The sequence below is a fragment of the Trichomycterus rosablanca genome, chromosome 13, assembly GCF_030014385.1.
Source record: "Trichomycterus rosablanca isolate fTriRos1 chromosome 13, fTriRos1.hap1, whole genome shotgun sequence".
NCBI classification, from domain to species: domain Eukaryota; kingdom Metazoa; phylum Chordata; class Actinopteri; order Siluriformes; family Trichomycteridae; genus Trichomycterus; species Trichomycterus rosablanca.
Genome location: NC_086000.1, coordinates 32,116,816 through 32,136,988, shown reverse-complemented (window position 1 = coordinate 32,136,988; position 20,173 = coordinate 32,116,816). Strand labels below are relative to the sequence as shown.

The window sequence follows — 20,173 nt, the reverse complement described above, 5'->3', positions numbered from 1 at the left end:
CATTTTCTTTCAACAGTTCATTGACTGGTAAGTCAGAGTTTGCAGATATGACAAATATAATTTGGATACTTGAAAAATGGTTTGTGGTGTATGACATTAATCATGGTATTTGGGATTTCCAAAAAAGTGCAATTAGTATTAAAAAGCCAAACAAACAAACAAAAAAAAAAAACGCAAAAATAAAAACACTAAATTATGTTGAATGCAAGGTTAGAATGTGTAGCAGAAATACAATTCTTAAATGTCTGCAACATGCTTTAGTTTCACTAATAATCCTACAAACAATAGAGCCGTATTATAGAAAAAGGAAATTAACAGATTTTTTTGTTTAACTTAAAGAAATGAATTAATTAGAAGTGGTATGACAGAACCCCTCATCAGAAGATTGCTTGTTTGATTTCTGATGATGCCATAGCTATCTCCAGCCAAGGCTTCAGCCACGAAAATTAGCACTGCTCTCTGGGTTGCTGGGATAGCATTGCTCTCTGCACCATTGATTAAAGGATTAAAGTGACACTAGACGATCTCTGGCATCTGTGAGCTTGTGTGTGGGAGGAGGCGTTGGGTGCTCACCGGTTACCAGTAATGCATAATCTACAGGAAAATAAAACAAAATAGTCCTTACTGTCCAGGTTTACAGCTCATGTGTGTTGAAAGGAGAGACTTAGTAGGTGATGTCAAAAAATAAAGGGCAGTATAGGGCAGTTGTAGCCTAGTGGTTAAGGTCCCGGGCTAGAAATCGAAAGGTCCCCGGTTCAATCCCCACCACTGCCAGGTTGCCACTGTTGGGCCCTTGAGCAAGGCCCTTAACTCTCAATTGCTTATACTATGTGGTTTAAGTCTGCTCAAAGATCATTGAACAACCCTTCGTTTTCTTACCGCCTTATGTGATCAAGCACAGTTATGTGTCTTGAGAGTTGTGTGTGTTTTTAAGCTAATTTTATGCCCTTTAAATTGCCCCTTGGGGACAAATAATTATTGAATAACTGAATTATACTGTATACTGTAATGTAAGTCACTTTGGATGAAGGCATCTACTTAATGCTGAAAATGTAAATGAAAGTAAAATAGCACCCAATCAGCTACGTCTTCCTGTTTAAAAGTATAAACAAATTTCATAATACTCTTAATTATATGACTACTCTTTACTACTGTAAAGTATGATGTGGTTCTATCTAAAACTGTAGCATATGCTACTGTGCAGTCTTTGAGAAATGATAGATGAGAAATAGATTTCATTTTCTCTGCCTAATGCGCCATAATGGTGATGAATTTCTGTTCTGTCAGCTTGGACATTGGCCTTAATAGCAGCGGCTTCACAACAGCCAGAAAAGTCGTCATTGTGTGAATGTTATTGAGAGGGCAGTGCTTTGGCAGAGCACTCACATGATCCAAGCTTTTGTTTGTCCTCTGGAAGCTGCACTGGGTCATGTAGTTATGGCCAGACTTTCCTGGCATGCGCGCTGCCGTACGTTTTGTCCGTACACTAGCTATTGATGTGCAGGTTTCAGTGTACAGCAGCAGTTTTTGTCCACTGCTTACTTTCACAGAACTTGTTACTAATCGATTGCTGCATCGCATCAAATTGTCCTTAAGCTTGAATAGATCGTTAGCCCCACACTGATGTTTTTGGATGTTTCCTGGACTTCCTGAAGTGGTCGATTATCAAATTAGAACAGAGAGAAAAGAGCTGAGCATGATTTGGTCAGCAGAGCTGGTCCAATGTGAAGAAAACCCCTGATCTGAAGGGAAAGCATCTCATTACTTGAAGCTCAGCCATCATGCCAGCTTTCAGAGTGGGCAAGTTGAGGAAGAAGGGTCGTTTTTTAGCCAGAAGGACAAAGCGCCAGGCTAGAGCCGTCTGGAGGATTCTGCACAGGCTTCTTTTCAGGGTAAGTGTGTGGTTGTGGCATAGGGCACTAGGCCAGAACTACAGAGTATACTATGAACTACATATCAGCTCATGGTTCTGCATACACAGTCTTGTCTATGTGACGATAAAGGTTGATTCCTTGTCAGAACTTTGTAAAGCTGTCCAAAATGTTCTTTGGAAGGTCTGGTGTTCATAGTTTATTCGAACAGTACGAGTTTGTGTTCAGTATGAATGTTCTGACTCTATAATGCTAATGGTTTTGGCATTTCTTTAATACACAAAAACCTATAAACATAAGATTTGCAATGTTTATTAGACAGGCTTTGCTTAAACCAAAGTCTGCATTCTAATTCTCATACTACTGACTAAATAATAATAGTGCAAACAGCAATGACCCCACTGGTGGTGGTGTGCTAATTTGCTGTACTATTTAGTACAGTGTTTTATGGTTTAGGGTGCTGCATATCTGCCTCAAATGCTGTCTTTGTTACAATAAAGGTTAGTTCCTTGTCAGAACTTTGTAAAGCTGGCCAAAATTTTATTTGGAAGGTCTGGTGTTAATAGTTTATTTGAACAGTACAAGTTTGTGTTCAGTATGAATGTTGTGACTCTATAATGGTAATGGTGTTGGCATTTTCTGTGTTCTTAAAGTGATGCTTAAAAAATAACAAACACAGAGAAACCTTTAAACTCGAGCTTTGCAATGTTTATTAGACAGGCTTTTCCCAAACCAGAGTCTGCGTTCCAATTCTCATACTACAGACTGGATAATAGAGCGAACAGCAATGACACCACTGGTGGTGTGCTAATTTGCCGTACTATTTAGTATAATGTTTTATGGTTTAGGACACTGCATATCTGCCTCAAATGCTGTCTTTGTGACAATAGAGGTTAATTTCTTGTTGGAACTTTGTAAAGCTGGTTTTCATAGTTTATTTGAACAATACGAGTTTGTGTTCAGTATGAATGTTGTGACTCTATTATGGTAATGGTGTTGGCATTTTCTGTTCTTAAAGTGATAATTAAAAAAAACTTTGATACACAAAAACCTTGAAACAAAAGCTTTGCCATGTTTATTAGACAGGCTTTTCTCAAACTGGAGTCTGCATTTCAATTCTTATTCTACAGACTGAATAATACAGCAAACAGCAATGACACCACTGGCGGTGGTGTGCTAATTTGCCGTACTATTTAGTACAGTAATTTATGGTTAGGGTCTGGTGTTCATTATTTATTCGAACAGTGCGAGTTTGTGTTCAGTATAAATGTTGTGACTCTATAATGGTAATAGTGTTGGCATTTTCTGTGTTCTAAAAATGATGCTTAAAAAAGAACTTTAATACACAGAAACTTTTAAACTTGGTGGTGGTTTTAAAGCATTTTGTATTTAGTGTTCATGAGAATGTCAGTCAGCATCCCACACAACAGACAATATCTTGGTTTATCACTGATATCGCATTTGATACCAATTCAGTTTGTGTTAGTATTCCTACAGATATGTGTTTCAGAAAGTGAGTTTAATCCTGTACACACACATCCCTTTTTACATTAAAGAAGTGTAATCTAGTCTTACACCATCATGAACATTTAAACACCCATCATCTCCAAAACCCAGGCATCTAAAATTTCTGTTTTCTCTGTTTCTCTGCAATTTTATGTCTTTCTTTTCTCTCGCCTCCACACTCTCCCATATTTCACCTCTTGTTTTTAGGGCGTTCATTACGCAAACCTGCATTTTTGTTTCTTGTTTTTAGTGCTTGATGTACGTTAATGCTTTAGACTGGTGAACACATTGTACCTATCATTCATCTCTTAATGATGAATTTTGAAATCAGTGAAAAGCCGACCATTTGGTTGGTATGATTTTGAGAAGTTTTTAATATTTCGTTTTTTTTTATTAGCCTGGCAAGCTTTCGGCTGTGTGTGGGATCTGATGGTCCCACTGAGCTTGTCGTCATTCCCCCTTCCCCCTGGTGACTGCAGCAAAAATAAACTGTTTACATGCTCGCTAAATTACTGTCGTCTGTCTGGAATAGACTGAGCAATGGCTCTTTTACGGCATCCGTGCCAGCATGTTTGATTAATATATGATAGAAAATGCTGTCCTTTCTGCTCATGTTCCAGTTGTCTGGTGTGTGTGACTGTGATAGATGTGCCATGTAGCTGCAAACTACAGAGAATAGTTTGTCCTTGCTTTTGACATTCTGTAAATGGTGGGTGTACATGCAGCACACCGGGTTTGTGAGTTTGTAGGGCTTTATCAATTATTAAATGATGTTGCATTGTAGTTTTAAGAAATTTGACTGTATGCATATTTACAAAGAAATATTTAAATAAAGTGCTGAAACCATAGCTCAGCAAGATCCCAGTGACCTGGGTTTGGTCCTGGCCTTTCGTCACTGTCTGAAAAGTTTGCAATATTCCGTTTATGTATGCGTATGTTTCCATTGCATACTTAGATTTCTCTTACCTTCTAAATCATTTAGGCAGTGGCACAGCAGTAAAACACGCTAGCACACCAGTACTGACATTTCGAACTTGGTTTAAAACTCGGCACTGCCATCCGGCTGGGCTTGGGAGACTACATAAACAACGATTGGCTGTTGTTCATACAGGGTGTGAAGCCGGATTGGGACCTCATAACTGATGCAGTTACGACCTCTGGCGGCTGATTGATGGCGGTTGCACAGTGTTGAGGAATAAACGCATTGATCAGGGTGTGTCTCTCCGTACACAAAGCTGATCCGCATGAACTCGCCTCGTGCAGGTGAAAAGATGCAGTCGGCTACTGCACGCGTGTCGGAGGGGGCGTGTGTAAAAATGTAGATGGATTGGCTGCTATACATTGCTCCCAGATAAATAAGTTTTCAGGTGTATTCTCGCTTGCTCCCAGTGTTTCGGGGTGGGCTCCAAACCCAGGATAAATCATAGACCTTAAATAGGGATACAGCGGTTACTAAAGATAAATGTCAGAAAATAATCAGGCCAGGGCTCCCAGGTGGCTTAACAGAAAAGTGTTCATTGTCATCCGAGGCTCTAGGTCAAAAAGGCATAATTGACCCTGTTTTATGGGCGAGTGGATGTCATTTCACATTTATTTTTAGAAACACTAGCCAGTTTAAGGTTTGTGTGAGCTAGTGTGCGAGTGGAAGCTCTTTTCCAAAGGAGATTGTGGCTGACTTTACTCTGAGAATACACGTGCAGTACAGGGCAGTGGTAGCTCAGTGGTTAGGGTACTGTACTAGTGATCAGCAGATCCCTGGTTCAAGACTACTTACCATGGTTGGGCCCCCGAGCAAGGCCTCAACCCTCAATTGCTTGTATTGTCTAAGCTGCAGATGTAAGTCACTTTGGATAACAGCTTGTCTCTTTATTCTGTTCCTCATGGCGTCTTGTTTTCTCCACCACATTTAATATTGATGTTGTTTATCCTGCATGTGTGTAGCAAACATGGAGTAAAACATTTCATCTCTGTGGGTCCCGACGGATTTATTTCAGTGGAGTAAAAACAGGCCTGCAGTGTTTGCCAGAGCTTCTAATCTGCTTTAATTAATGAGTGATAATGAGTACTTGGGAGTCACAGTGCTGTTGTGGGTGGTCCTGTCTTCACCCCACATCTGTAATATACTGCTTCTCTTTAAAACAGAGCTCATCATCTAATCCGCTCCTTTCCATTTTCATGCTGTAGTTATTTTCTCTTTCGGCACTTTCCTTGCTGTGCTCTTTGATCTCTCTCCCAGCTCTACAGATTAGCTTTTACTTGTACTTTTGAGGTGGCACGGTGGCTAAGTGGGTAGCACTGTCACCTCACAGCAAGAAGGTCTTGGGTTCGATCCCCAGGTGGGGTGGTCCAGGTTCGTTCTGTGTGGAGTTTGCATGTTCTCCCCGTGTCTGCGTGGGTTTCCTTTGGGTGCTCCGGTTTCCTCCCACAGTCCAAAGACATGCAAATGAGGTGAATTGGATATTAAATTGTCCATGACTGTGTTTAATATAATTTTGTGAACTGATGAATCTTGTGTAATGAGTAACTACTGGTCCTATCATGAATGTAACTAAAGAGTGTAAAACATGACGTTAAAATCCTAATAAACAAAAAAAACTAACTTTTAAGATTTCTCTGTGCACTGTAACTTATATATTTGCAAGTCGTGCTCGGCACACGAAGGGGGGCGCATGCCTAAAAAGGTTGAAAACCCCTGCTCTAGAGGAGATCTGTATGGAGGAATGGGCCAAAATACCAGCTACAGTGTGTGCAAACCTGGTGAAGACTTACAGGAAACGTTTGACCTCTGTCATTGCCAACAAAGGTTATGTTACAAAGTATTGAGTTGAACTTTTGTTATTGACCAAATACTTATTTTCCACCATAATTTACAAAAAAATTATTTAAAAATCCTACAATGTGATTTCCTGGATTTTTTTTTCTCATTTTGTCTCTCATAGTTGAAGTGTACCTATGATGAAAATTACAGACCTCTCTCATCTTTCTAAGTAGGAGAACCTGCACAATCAGTGGCTGACTAAATACTTTTTGGCCCCACTGTATACTCTTAAAAATGCAATTGGTCAAGATTAAGTGGTAAATGCTAAAGTATTCTTTTAAACCATGTACAGTGTATCACAAAAGTGAGTACACCCCTCACATTTCTGCAGATATTTAAGTATATCTTTTCATGGGACAACACTGACAAAATGACACTTTGACACAATGAAAAGTAGTCTGTGTGCAGCTTATATAACAGTGTAAATTTATTCTTCCCTCAAAATAACTCAATATACAGCCATTAATGTCTAAACCACCGGCAACAAAAGTGAGTACACGCCTTAGTGAAAGTTCCTGAAGTGTCAATATTTTGTGTGGCCACCATTATTTCCCAGAACTGCCTTAACTCTCCTGGGCATGGAGTTTACCAGAGCTTCACAGGTTGCCACTGGAATGCTTTTCCACTCCTCCATGACGACATCACGGAGCTGGCGGATATTCGAGACTTTGCGCTCCTCCACCTTCCGCTTGAGGATGCCCCAAAGATGTTCTATTGGGTTTAGGTCTGGAGACATGCTTGGCCAGTCCATCACCTTTACCCTCAGCCTCTTCAATAAAGCAGTGGTCGTCTTAGAGGTGTGTTTGGGGTCATTATCATGCTGGAACACTGCCCTGCGACCCAGTTTCCGGAGGGAGGGGATCATGCTCTGCTTCAGTATTTCACAGTACATATTGGAGTTCATGTGTCCCTCAATGAAATGTAACTCCCCAACACCTGCTGCACTCATGCAGCCCCAGACCATGGCATTCCCACCACCATGCTTGACTGTAGGCATGACACACTTATCTTTGTACTCCTCACCTGATTGCCGCCACACATGCTTGAGACAATCTGAACCAAACAAATTAATCTTGGTCTCATCAGACCATAGGACATGGTTCCAGTAATCCATGTCCTTTGTTGACATGTCTTCAGCAAACTGTTTGCGGGCTTTCTTGTGTAGAGACTTCAGAAGAGGCTTCCTTCTGGGGTGACAGCCATGCAGACCAATTTGATGTAGTGTGCGGCGTATGGTCTGAGCACTGACAGGCTGACCCCCCACCTTTTCAATCTCTGCAGCAATGCTGACAGCACTCCTGCGCCTATCTTTCAAAGACAGCAGTTGGATGTGACGCTGAGCACGTGCACTCAGCTTCTTTGGACGACCAACGCGAGGTCTGTTCTGAGTGGACCCTGCTCTTTTAAAACACTGGATGATCTTGGCCACTGTGCTGCAGCCTAGTTTCAGGGTGTTGGCCATCTTCTTGTAGCCTTGGCCATCTTCATGTAGCGCAACAATTCGTCTTTTAGGATCCTCAGAGAGTTCTTTGCCATGAGGTGCCATGTTGAAACTTTCAGTGACCAGTATGAGAGAGTGTGAGAGCTGTACTACTAAATTGAACACACCTGCTTCCTATGCACACCTGAGACCTAGTAACACTAACAAATCACATGACATTTTGGAGGGAAAATGACAAGCAGTGCTCAATTTGGACATTTAGGGGTGTAGTCTCTTAGGGGTGTACTCACTTTTGTTGCCGGTGGTTTAGACATTAATGGCTGTATATTGAGTTATTTTGAGGGAAGAATAAATTTACACTTATATAAGCTGCACACAGACTACTTTTCATTGTGTCAAAGTGTCATTTTGTCAGTGTTGTCCCATGAAAAGATATACTTAAATATCTGCAGAAATGTGAGGGGTGTACTCACTTTTGTGATACACTGTATGTAGATTGTCTCAGGCGTGACTGGTCTGAAATGAGCAAACAGCAAATTAAAGACTACTGGCTTATCTGAGACCCCCAGTTTTCACTTAGATTCCACAAAAAAGCTCACTCACCCCTTCGCCTTTTTACACATGATATCTTTTCTTGCTTGTATTTGAGTTCTCTGCTGTGTGGCTTGCTCTCTCTTGCCCTTTATTGATTAATTAAAGAGACTGGTTACACACAAGCTGCCCGGGTTCATATCAGATGATCAATCTGATGAACCACATACTGACAGACTTGTCAATATTCTAATCTGATGAATTTCTTGCTTCGTATGCCCAGTGCAGTCCGACTTTTGGCTGTGAGCCAGGTGGTGCTGTGTGGGTTTGTGTAGATAGCTCACTCTTATCCACACTGACTGTCAATAAAAAGCAGAAGCTGCTGGCACTTATTTTTGGCTGTAACCGATAGTCATACTTTTATTGATCAGCTAGCTGGGTGAAAATGGGATCTAAGACCTTCATTTTGCTGACACAGCAGTGCGCATGAACCGCTCCAATCCAGACTCATCGATTTTGGCTATTTCAGAAACTTTTGCCAGTTCAGTGAGTTATATGAGATATTTTTAGCACAGTACCCCTGGTAACAGTAAGCATAATTTGTAGTATGAATATCTGTTCTTACCAATGTAAACATATAAGAAGAGTTTAATGTGTAGATACCTAAAATGATGCGGTGGTATTGGTGGTCAAACCACTGCTGTCTTGTATGCAGTGAATGCTTGGAATGTTTACTAACAACACACATTTTTCATGCAGTGTTACCTCTTTAAACAATCCCATGAAGTAATTGATTCTGTTTTTGATGCTGTCAGATTTGGAACAGTCAGGTATCAGTGTACATTTAGAAGGACGGTCGGCTGTCCAGCAGAATCAAATGTTTGCATTAAGTTGGATTAAACTTATTGTTATTAGTTTGTTGCATAATATACACCAATCAGCCATAACATTAAAACCACCTCTTTGTTTATACACTCACTGTCTATTTTATCAGCTCCACTTATCATATAGAAGCACTTTGTAGTTCTACAATTACTGACTGTAGTCCATCAGTTTCTCTGCATGCTTTGTTCTTTCATGCTGTTCTTCAATGGTCAGGACTCTCCCACTACAGAGTAGGTATTATTTGGGTGGTGGATCATACTCTGATTCACTGATGAAGGTCTAGAAGATGACCAACTCAAACAGCAGCAATAGATGAGCGATCGTCTCTGACTTTACATCTACAAAGTGTACCAACTAGGTAGGAGTGTCTAATAGAGTGGACAGTAAGTGGCACGGTATTTAAAAACTCCAGCAGCGCTGCTGTGTCTGATCCACTCATACACGCACAACACACACTAACACACCACCACCATGTCAGTGTCACTGCAGTGCTGAGAATGATCCAACACCTAAATAATACCTGCTCTGTGGGGGTCCTGACCATTAAAGAACAGGGTGAAAGCAGGTTAAAAAGTATGTAGAGAAATAGATGGACTACAGTCAGTAATTGTAGAACTACAAAGTGCTTCTATATGGTAAGTGGAGCTAATAAAATGGACTGTGAGTGTAGAAACAAGGAGGTGGTTTTAATGTTATGGCTGATCAGTGTTTATCTTAAGTGCACTGGCATTTATAATGCTGCAGTTTCCCTGTTTTTTACTCATTGTTTCATTGTGTGTTATTATAATACTAAAAAAGTACTTTTAGATTAATATGCTTCAGCTCAGAAACTAAAATGTAACCGAATGTAACCAAAGTGTGTAAAACATGACGGTAAAATCCTAATAAATAAATAAGTACTGTATTAAAACTCAGTGCATTCACTGATTAAAGAAAGCACAAGTGTAACAGTAGGAGTGACAGTAACCTTGATTTTGGTTGTATTTGAAGTTATTGCTGACTGGATCGTTGCAGTACTACTGAAGATGCTACTGCCATGTCTGATCTTTTTTTATTATTGAGAAATGATTGTAGCTAATTAGAATTTTGTCTAAATCATGTACCACACTGTGTCCCTGCTGTAAATCACTAGTGACTGGTAATAACATAAGCTCTCTTGTGGAGAAACTTCAGTTCAGTTAAAATCGAGCGAGTTCTGTAGATCTCTTTATTAAAACACAGTGCATCGCTAATGCACATCAGTCTCATCTGCAAAAACAAAAATAAAAAATTATGAATCTGGCCATTTTTCCTTTTTATGTTGATGACGTGGTTTATCTGACCTCCAAAGCAAATCAACAGAGCTGATACTGACCTAAAACGATGGGTCAGATTTGAAATGTTCTCTCTAATCCATTGCTGTATGTTTTCTATAAACATGTGTGATGTGTATTGACAACACAGAACACCCATATGAAGAAAACATTCCATCTACTGTGTGTTTCAGAGCGTGGAGACGGTGTGTTCACTGTACCACTCCCTCCACGAGGGGTCTGGAGGACTGATGGAGAGTCAAAAGGAGTCAGGGGGTCCTGATACCACCATGCTTAGGCCTTGTCCACGCCACATGTCTGCCACTGAGAGACTTCGCAAGGTCATCCAGGAATTAGTGGACACTGAGAAATCCTACGTCAAGGTAAAAAAAATATACTCTTAAAGATCTTGAAGTCCGCGAATAAAACTTGCTTATAGATTTAAACAGTGACTGTTGAGTAGTTAAGCAGTTAAGCCTTATCATGCGGCCCAGATCAGCTGTAAATGGTGTGATTTCAAAGTAGAAGCATTTAGGTTTAGCATTTAGCTCTGCTACAAATCAGTGTAACTTACAAACTCTTAAGTACTAAGAATCTAAGCTCTAAGAATCTAAGATAATATGAAGAGTAACAATCTGTTTAATCCACTGACAGACTTCTAATGGGTAGTTGATGGTGGGTATACCACCCCTCAGGGTGGCACAGTGGCTCGGTGGGTAGCACTGTTGCCTCAGAGCAAGAAGGTCCTGGGTTCGATCCAGGTGGAGCGGTCCTGGTCCTTTCTGTGTGGAGTTTGCATGTTCTCCCTGTGTCTGTGTGGGTTTTCTCCAGGAGGTCTGGTTTCCTCCCACAATCCAAAGACATGCAAGTGAGATAAATTGGCGATACAAAATTTGTTCATGACTGTGTTTGACATTAAACTTGGGAACTGATGAATCTTGTGTAACAAGTAACTACCGTTTTTGTCATTATTGTAACCAAAGTGTGTAAAGCATGATATTAAAATCCTAATGAATAAATAAATATACCACCCCACCTCTTAAGCGTATGATATAAAAAAGTGAAATTAAATGCATGATCAGTTTTAGTTCCATCACAGGAGAGAGAGAGAGAGATTGTATATAATTTATCTCAACACCTTCATCACTCAGCGTGAGATCACTCGTGAACAGATATCTGATTTCTTTTTCTATTAGGACCTCAGCTGCCTGTTTGAGATTTACCTGAAACCGCTGCAGAAGGAGAGATTTCTTACACTGGATGAGGTAAAGCAACTCTAAAAATTAGTTCTGTTCTAAAAATAGGACTTAGCAGAGATTTAATTAACCTCATTAACAATTGCACCTCATTTGCCTACAAGCTTTCAAATTGCCACAAACCTTCTGCTCCATGCTAGACTGATACTAATGGCTAGTATTTTAGCCTTACCAGTACCCATACTTCTGCCTGCTGAGGTGGACTCTGATATGGTTCATGCCATCTCTGAGGAAATATGGGTCAATATGCAAAGAGTGTGGCGCATTAAAGAAGCATTAACCCACTATGACCTGCCCTTGCTTAAAGTGAGCAAACTCTGCAGCGACTGCTTAAGTACTGGCACTTAAGCTAATGGTGACAAAGTGACAAACGTTAAGTACCGCATAAAAGAAGCTACTTTATTTAGAAGAGGTCACTCCATGTTTATGCTTCACCGGTTTTGCTATGTTTATATACTGCTCAATACCGAAAAATCTACCACACATCAGGTTCCACTCCTGTCATCCAGAAACAACAATCTGAGGCAACATTAGTAACAGGATCACAGAAACAAGTTGGTCAGATGTTGGTCAATGTTGCCTGGTTTAATGAATCTTGATTTTGGTTGCATTATGCAGATAGTAGGATCAGAATTTGTTCAGACAGCATGATTTTTCTTATGAACCAATCTTTAATTGCTTCCACGGTCCAAAGACATGCAAGTTAGGTAAACTAAAGCTACCAAATTGCCCGTGACTGTGTTTACATTGACATTACATTACATTTTTGGCATTTAGCAGATGCCTTTATCCAAAGCGACTTACAGTACTGTGACAGTATAGTGTCTGAGCAATGGAGGGTTAAGGGCCTTGCTCAAGGGCCCAACAGCAGCAACCTGGCAGTGGTGTGGCTTGAACCAGTGACCTTCTAATTACTAGTCCAGTACGTTAACTGCTAGGCTACAACTGCCCTTCTTTGATGCTGAATTTGAACTGATAAATCGTGTGTAACCTGTAACTACCTGTCCTGACATGAATGTAACCAAAGTGTGAAACATGATTTTAAAATCCTAATAAATAAATCAATTAAAACAATCCTTAATTAATTAAAAACAAGACTGTTTAATTAAATGCTCCCCAAGCTGACAAACGTTCTTCTTTTTTGTCAATATTGATATGATTGCGTTAAGTAATTGTTGTATATTTCTACCACCTTGTGAAATCCATGCTGCAAAGAATTAAGGCTGGTCTGAGAGCCCTGGTCTGAGGTCCCCACCCCACAGTATAATAATGTCTTTGATTGAGACTAACATGATTACATAGGTAATTTACTGATTAAAGAAAGCAGAAGTGTGACAGTAACCATGACTTTGGTTGTATTTGAAATTAAAGCTGACCGGATCGTTGCAGTACTACTAAGATGCTACTGCCATGTCTGGTCTTTTTAATATTTAAAAATTATTTATTAAAAGCTATTTAGAATTTTGTCTTAATCATGTATAATACCGTGTCCCTGCTGTACATCACTAGTGTGACTGGTAATAAGCTCTCCCTTGTGGAGAAACTTCAGCTTGTTAAAATCAAGTGAGTTCCATAGATTGGATTAGTTGATTAGTTTCAAACCAAGTTAAAGGCTTTAGATGAATTGTTTGGCTTGGCTGAAATCTGTTAGAATGACACGTCCCTGTTGTCTGTGATCTATTTTCAGATGGAGAGTTTGTTTGGGAGCCTGCCTGAGATGCTGGACTTCCAGAAGGTTTTTCTGCAAACACTGGAGGAGCGAGTAGCTTCATCTCCAGACTTCAGTACACTGGAGACCCCTGTGCAGTTCAAGGCAAGAGACATTTCAAATGCAACGACAATAATACATATAAATTAGAAATTACTACTCCATGTCTATACAAAGCATATAAACAAAGCATATAAAATTAAAAAGGCACAGATGGTGTGGCAGTTTGGTGGGTGTTTTATGGGTTGAGTGGGCTGTTTTGTGAAAGTTGGCTGTCAGTGATGATAAAAGTGAAGATAGAGAAGTGATGGATGTCTGTACAGTGGGAGAGTGACATGCACACTGAATGGCTTTCTGCACAGTTCAGGATGATTTTAAGCTTGCTCAAATTTAGAACAGTCTTTTGTTTCTTTTGTTTCATTTGTTTCATTTCTAGCCGACTGTATGGTCTTATAATTAAGCTGTCATGGTTCATTCTTTTTCTCTTCCTGTACAGAAGCTGTTATTTTCACTGGGTGGGTCATTTCTCTACTATGCAGATCACTTCAAACTCTACAGCGGCTTCTGTGCCAACCACATCAAGGTCCAGAAGGTTCTAGAACGAGGTATGGTGTGTTCTAATATACAAAAGCTCATTGCAATCATATTGCATCACTAATGCAGGGCAGACAGAGCTGTTATATTGGTGTCTCACCTAACGTCACAAATTGCATGTGGTTCCTCAGGCGATGAGCCCTCCCTTATATTCAAGTGTGTAAATCACATCTAGTGTTTTTACTATATTTTTTATTGGGACAGGAGTGTCTTTACTGCAACACTGCATTTGCTATCCACCCTCATCTATAGTCAGCTGCCTTTTTGCATGTAGATTTTATAGATGTCCTCTGTACCCCATCTTATCTGCAATGCAGGTTTTGCTTCTCTCACCACAGAACCTTAATTTGCTAAATTATTCATGAGAAAAAGCAAACACAATAGAAGTATAGTGCTTTATTTAACAGACTTAAACAGCTGAAACATTCTTTTTTAAATATTTTTAATGTATAATAAACACCGATCAGCCATAACATTAAAACCACCTCCTTGTTTCTACACTCACTGTCCATTTTATCAGCTCATATAGAAGCACTTTGTAGTTCTACAATTACTGACTGTAGTCCATCTCTTTCTCTACATACTTTTTTTTAGCCTGTATCACCCTATTCTTCAATGGTCAGGACCCCCACAGGACCACCACAGAGCAGGTATTATTTAAGTGGTGGATCATTCTCAGCACTGCAGTGATAATGACATGGTGGTGGTGTGTTCGTGTGTGTTGTGCTGGTATGAGTGAATCAGACACAGCAGCGCTGCTGGAGTTTTTAAATACCGTGTCCACTCACTGTCCACTCTATTAGACACTCCTACCTAGTTGGTTCACCTTGTAGATGTAAAGTCAGAGACGATCGCTCATCTGTTGCTGCTGTTTGAGTTGGCCATCTTCTAGACCTTCATCAGTTGGCACAGGACGCTGCCCCCGGGGGCACTGTTGGCTGGATGTTTTTGGTTGGTGGACTATTCTCAGTCCAGCAGTGACAGTGAGGTGTTTAAAAACTCCATCAGTGCTGCTGTGTCTGATCCACTCATACCAGCACAACACACACTAACACACCACCACCATGTCAGTGTCACTGCAGTGCTGAGAATCATCCACCACCCAAATAATACCTACTCTGTAGTGGTCCTGTAGGGTCCTGACCATTGCAGATCAGCATGAAAGGGGGCTAACAAAGCATGCAAAAAACAGATGGACTACAGTCAGTAATTGTAGAACTACAAAGTGCTTCTATATGGTATATGGTTTCTTTAAATAAACAGAAATTGGCTTTGTTTTTCTTTTTGCAATTTATTCCTGTGCTTCGTCCATATTTGTTAAAATCAAAGTAAGACCTGGATGCGGTACTGGCATTGGTGGGGTGGGGGGATTGTTGATGCCAGAGTTCCAAGGACCTGGATATAGTCCTGGGCTCCTAATTTCTTTCTGTAGTTTAACATATTGTTAACATATTGTATTTCTCCTGGGTACTTTCGTTTTCCCCTTACTTTTAAAAACTTTAGTGTGTATTCCCTTCTGGTGTCTAGTGTTTACAGGATAAGCTCCAGGCCCACAGCAACCCTCATTGTAATAGAATAGCTACTAAATATGAATAAATTAAAATTGTTGTTTTGTGTTTATTAAATACTCAATGTGGACACAACTTATTTTATTGCGCTACATTGTGCACAGACATTGCGTAATCAAATAAGTGATTTTAGGGAGTGAGTCTCCCTAAAAAGGTCACCTGATCATTTTGAGGAGGGTTTACATCTACTCATTGACACTTGATATTGCACAAAATCCAGGTCCATACATTTTAATACCCGCTCTTAACATTGAACCTGATTTATGTTTGCCACGTTGGCCTGGTTTTCTCTCTTGGGCAAACTGCCCAGTTGAGAATGAATGAAAAAGTCGGCAGGCCTGCCCATTTCAAGAGGGGAAAATTGCACCCCAGCGCCTCTTTAATTTGTCCCATTACAGGATGAGAGCAATGATTCTGTAAGCAGAAACAGAAATGACTGTTTAATGTGTGAGCGGAAACCTAAAGTCCTACAAAGCCCTCGTGCAGCACTAGTGGTGCTGGATTTGGACTCTAGATTGTGCACTATTGACACTAGAAGAGAAGTGTGAATGTGTGTCAGCAGTCTTTATAATTATACATCCTCACATGCTGCTGCTGTTGTGATAAAAGTCGTGCTCATGCAGCGATGAAAACTGTTTTTGTGGCTGTATGTTAATTGCTTGCTAATTACACTGCCTGAGAATGAGGAGCACCCTGTACTACCCTGCTCTGATACTGATGTACAGAGGAGTTAGTTATTTATTTTGGTCAAGCCAGTTCAACCCTGTTGAAAAAGTGAATGAGCAGTTAGGCTGTAAAGAGCCACCAAATGATCCTCCAAACTCACCTTGTTCTTCTGCAGTGATGCTATTTTACTGCAGTGATTATACTGTAAAAGAGGCACCCCAGTCTCAGTGCTGCCTTCTTGTGGACGTGTAACATGCTTTGAACCATACATGTCAGGTAGTAATTTCATTATGTGATGTTTTTTATACGTTCAGCCAAAACAGATCGAGCCTTTAAGGAGTTCCTTGATGCAAAGAATCCCATGAAGCAGCACTCGTCTACCTTGGAGTCGTATCTGATCAAACCTGTGCAGAGAGTATTAAAATATCCTCTACTGCTGCGAGAGCTGGTGTCTTTGACTGACACGGACAGTGAAGAACACTATCACCTCACAGGTACATCATACACACACATTAAAATTCACCTCTTACTATATCATCACCACGTTTATTTTGATGTCACAGACAAAGAAAAGTTGAGAAATGGACCAAAAATGAGAACAAATCATTTTGGAACTAAAAAGCCACAAATAAAATCTTTGAGTAAATGCTAATTTAAACTACTGAAAATACCGGTGCACATGTGTTAACATAGCTCTTTTTTTTTAACTAACTTATCTAGTGTGTGACTGCCCTTTTGCAGATAATAATGCCTTCCCAGTGCCACACATTCGCTGGGTTTCCATCCAAAAACTAAAAAGTCTGCAATAAGAAAATGTGAATAAAGGTGTTCTTTTTATTAACTATAGTTTTATGTAAAAATAACATCATTAGGTAAAAAAGACCCAAAGCACTTTACACTTTAAGGCAAATCACTATTGCATTACACAAGCTGTACCCATGTCCTGTGTAACAGTGGATTAAACATGTGGCGCATCAACAGTACTTCACTATTGTGTTCACACAGAGCTGAGCCATCAGAGTAACTCCAAGTTCATAGCAACATGGCATTTAAGAGTTCCCCAAATACTGTTGGTAATGAGCACAAAGGAGAACCAGAATCCTGTAACTATACAGTTTTATCCTGATACAGATCATTTTACCAGCTGTAATCACAAACTTTTTACCCAATAACCTGACCTATTGACCAGTTGTTGCCTTTGTTCCCATATGCTGGTGTAAACACCCTACTTTTTAAATGTAATTACAGTAAAACTGTGATTCTATTTTAGATCTCACTTTATTGGAATCATAGAGTGCCAGTATATTCTAATCTACAGTACATAGTATTCAAAGAGTCTACCTGAATATTAGCGGGCAGCACGGTGGCTAAGTGGGTAGTACTGTCGCCTCACTGCAAGAAGGTCCTGGGTTCGATCCCCAGGCGGAATGGTCCGGGTCCTTTCTGTGTGGAGTTTGCATGTTCTCCCCGTGTCTGCCTGGGTTTCCTACGGGTGCTCTGGTTTCCTCCCACACTCCAAAGACATGCTAGTGAGGTGAATTGGAGATACAAAATTGCCCATGACTGTGTTCAATATAACCTTGTGAACTGATGAATCTTGTGTAATGAGTAACTACCGTTTCTGTCATGAATGTAACCAAAGAGTGTAAAACATGATGTTAAAATCCTAATAAAACAAACAAACAAACAAACAAACCTGAATATTAGCAACAACATTGAAATATTTTCTCTCAGATGTTTTACATTCAGTCCACACAGGTAGTAAGAACTCAGCTACTACATGTATGCTCATGTTACCTATAGCAGAAGTCCTGCAAACAAAATCCCATTGGTTAACACTGTTATTACCATTATTTTTGATTTCTAATGTTGTATATATGCAGTGTGAGAGATGAAACCATTTAAGGGTGCATTTGTTCATCTATCTTTATTCTGGAAACCTGATTGAAATCATGTGCTGATTGAATATTGTTACAGAGGCTTTGAAAGCCATGGAGAAAGTGGCCAGTCACATAAATGAGATGCAGAAGATTTACGAGGACTACGGCACAGTGTTCGACCAGCTAGTGGCTGAACAAAATGGCTCAGAAAAAGAGGTACATTATCAAATCCACCTGGCTTTTACAGTTCTTACACATCTTTCATCTTTTCAGTAATCTCTGTTTTTACTTTAAAATCTTAACTTTTAAGGCCCACCTTTTCCCCCACTTGTTAACTATTGGCTTATGAATTCAAGGTTTATAAAGTTACATGGTTAAGGATCATCTTTATCAGTAATTCTTAGATTTTTTGCTAACTACAAAAATGTTTCATGTGTATTATACATTAGTCAGAGGGCAATGTATAGTAATAATAGATGTATAGTATAAAAGTTGGAACCATACTTCATGTCTCATTGATTAAACATGATTGACTGAATTTATTTGCTGCCCACAAAAAGAATCTCTTTACATGTTCTTGCATTTTTCCTTGTTGAAATGGCCTTTTCATCATTTTTATTCAGTATTTCTAGCGTTTTCAGAAATTTCTATCTTTCTCCCTCTCAGGTCACAGAGATCTCCATGGGAGAGTTTCTCATGCATTCTTTAGTGATCTGGCTCAACCCGTTCCCATCTCTGGGACGCATGAAGAAGGAGCCTGAACTGACTGTATTTGGTGAGTAGTTCTGAGGCCATGTGAACTCTGGTACAACTCTGGTGCATTCAGCTTCTTTTGCTGCTGCTTTGTGTTAGTTTATTTAGTTTTTAAGTACATAATGTCTGAGAATATACTAGATTTGACATTTATTTTTGCATAAGCTTGTACTAGGGATCTTCAAAAAGTTTCTGCACTTGGTGGGAAACGGTGAGGGTGGGAGGAGTAGTAATTGGTCGTATCTGAGAGACTGAGAGAGAGCTTCTGATTTCACCTTTTTGGACGCTCGAAGAAGCTTTAAGGGGAAGAAGATTTTAATGTGATGAGCAGCGGTGCATCAGTTGCTATGAGCTCAACCAAAAACATGTTTTGCTGATGGCATTAAAAAACTGGTACGATGCTGGGAAAAATACATCGGAAGGTGGCTGTGTAGAAAAGTGATGTCATTTGTTTTTGAAATTCTTAATAAATACATTGAAATTCTTAATAAATAAATTGAAATTTGAAATTCTTAATAAATAAAATGTATTTAATTTAAAAAACTTTTTGAAGAGCCCACATATTTTAATTGCTGATTTTTTGTCAGTCATTAAAACATTCTGTATGAACCCTAAGCAAGTATCAGCTGTGTAGTCGAACTCCCACGTAAAATCTAAATCTTTTTTTTCCATCAGTGTTCAAGAAGGCAGTGATTCTGGTATACAAGGAGAATAATAAGATTAAAAAGAAAATGGTAAGTGTTTTCACTCTATTAACTCTTTAGTTACTACATCAGCAAATACATTGAAAACGCTTTGCCTCTAACTTCTTAATGTTGGAACTACAGAATGTACCACGCTCAGCTCACTCTCATGGGGATCAGGACATGTTTAAGTTCCGCTGGCTCATCCCTCTGTCAGCACTGCAGGTCAGACTGGGCAACACAGCAGGTAGGAAGCCATTAACCAATCAGCAGCCAGCACATACCGCTCACCCACATGAGTCACCTTACAGAGTCAACAGAGATATTTATATATTTATATATATTTACACACAGATACTAACTGCATTTGGGAGCTGGTCCATGTCAAGTCAGAACTGGAGGGCAGACCAGAGACAGTGTTCCAGCTGTGCAGCAGGTAGGTTCACCTCTGCTTAAAGTTATCATTTATACCTGTCAAGATACTAACCAGGTGCATCACTGTCTCATTCAGCGCGCCAGAGTGCAAAGTAAAAATGGTGAAGGTGATTCGTTCTATTCTGCGAGAGAATGTGAGGAAGGGAATGCGAGGAAATGAGCGCCCAGCTGAAAAACCCTACAGAGGACGTCTCACACCACTAAGAAGGACTTTACCTTCCTCGGCCAAGCTGGGTTAGTCTCTTTTTATTTACTGTTACTGGACTGTAAGCACTGATGGGTAATC

At 39.9% G+C, this 20,173-nt stretch overlaps 1 protein-coding gene across 1 annotated transcript in view; it reads left to right on the top strand.

The window, feature by feature from the left end:
• tiam2a (TIAM Rac1 associated GEF 2a) overlaps positions 1–20,173 on the top strand; it is a 90,775-nt gene that overhangs the window by 66,822 nt on the left and 3,780 nt on the right. Inside the window, exons 16-26 of the mRNA XM_063007200.1 lie at positions 10,539–10,727; positions 11,541–11,609; positions 13,288–13,413; positions 13,805–13,913; positions 16,451–16,630; positions 18,114–18,232; positions 18,683–18,791; positions 19,445–19,503; positions 19,597–19,699; positions 19,807–19,888; positions 19,964–20,121. Of these exons, the coding sequence (XP_062863270.1) occupies positions 10,539–10,727; positions 11,541–11,609; positions 13,288–13,413; positions 13,805–13,913; positions 16,451–16,630; positions 18,114–18,232; positions 18,683–18,791; positions 19,445–19,503; positions 19,597–19,699; positions 19,807–19,888; positions 19,964–20,121 (1,303 nt within the window). The remainder of the gene's footprint in view (positions 1–10,538; positions 10,728–11,540; positions 11,610–13,287; positions 13,414–13,804; positions 13,914–16,450; positions 16,631–18,113; positions 18,233–18,682; positions 18,792–19,444; positions 19,504–19,596; positions 19,700–19,806; positions 19,889–19,963; positions 20,122–20,173) is intronic.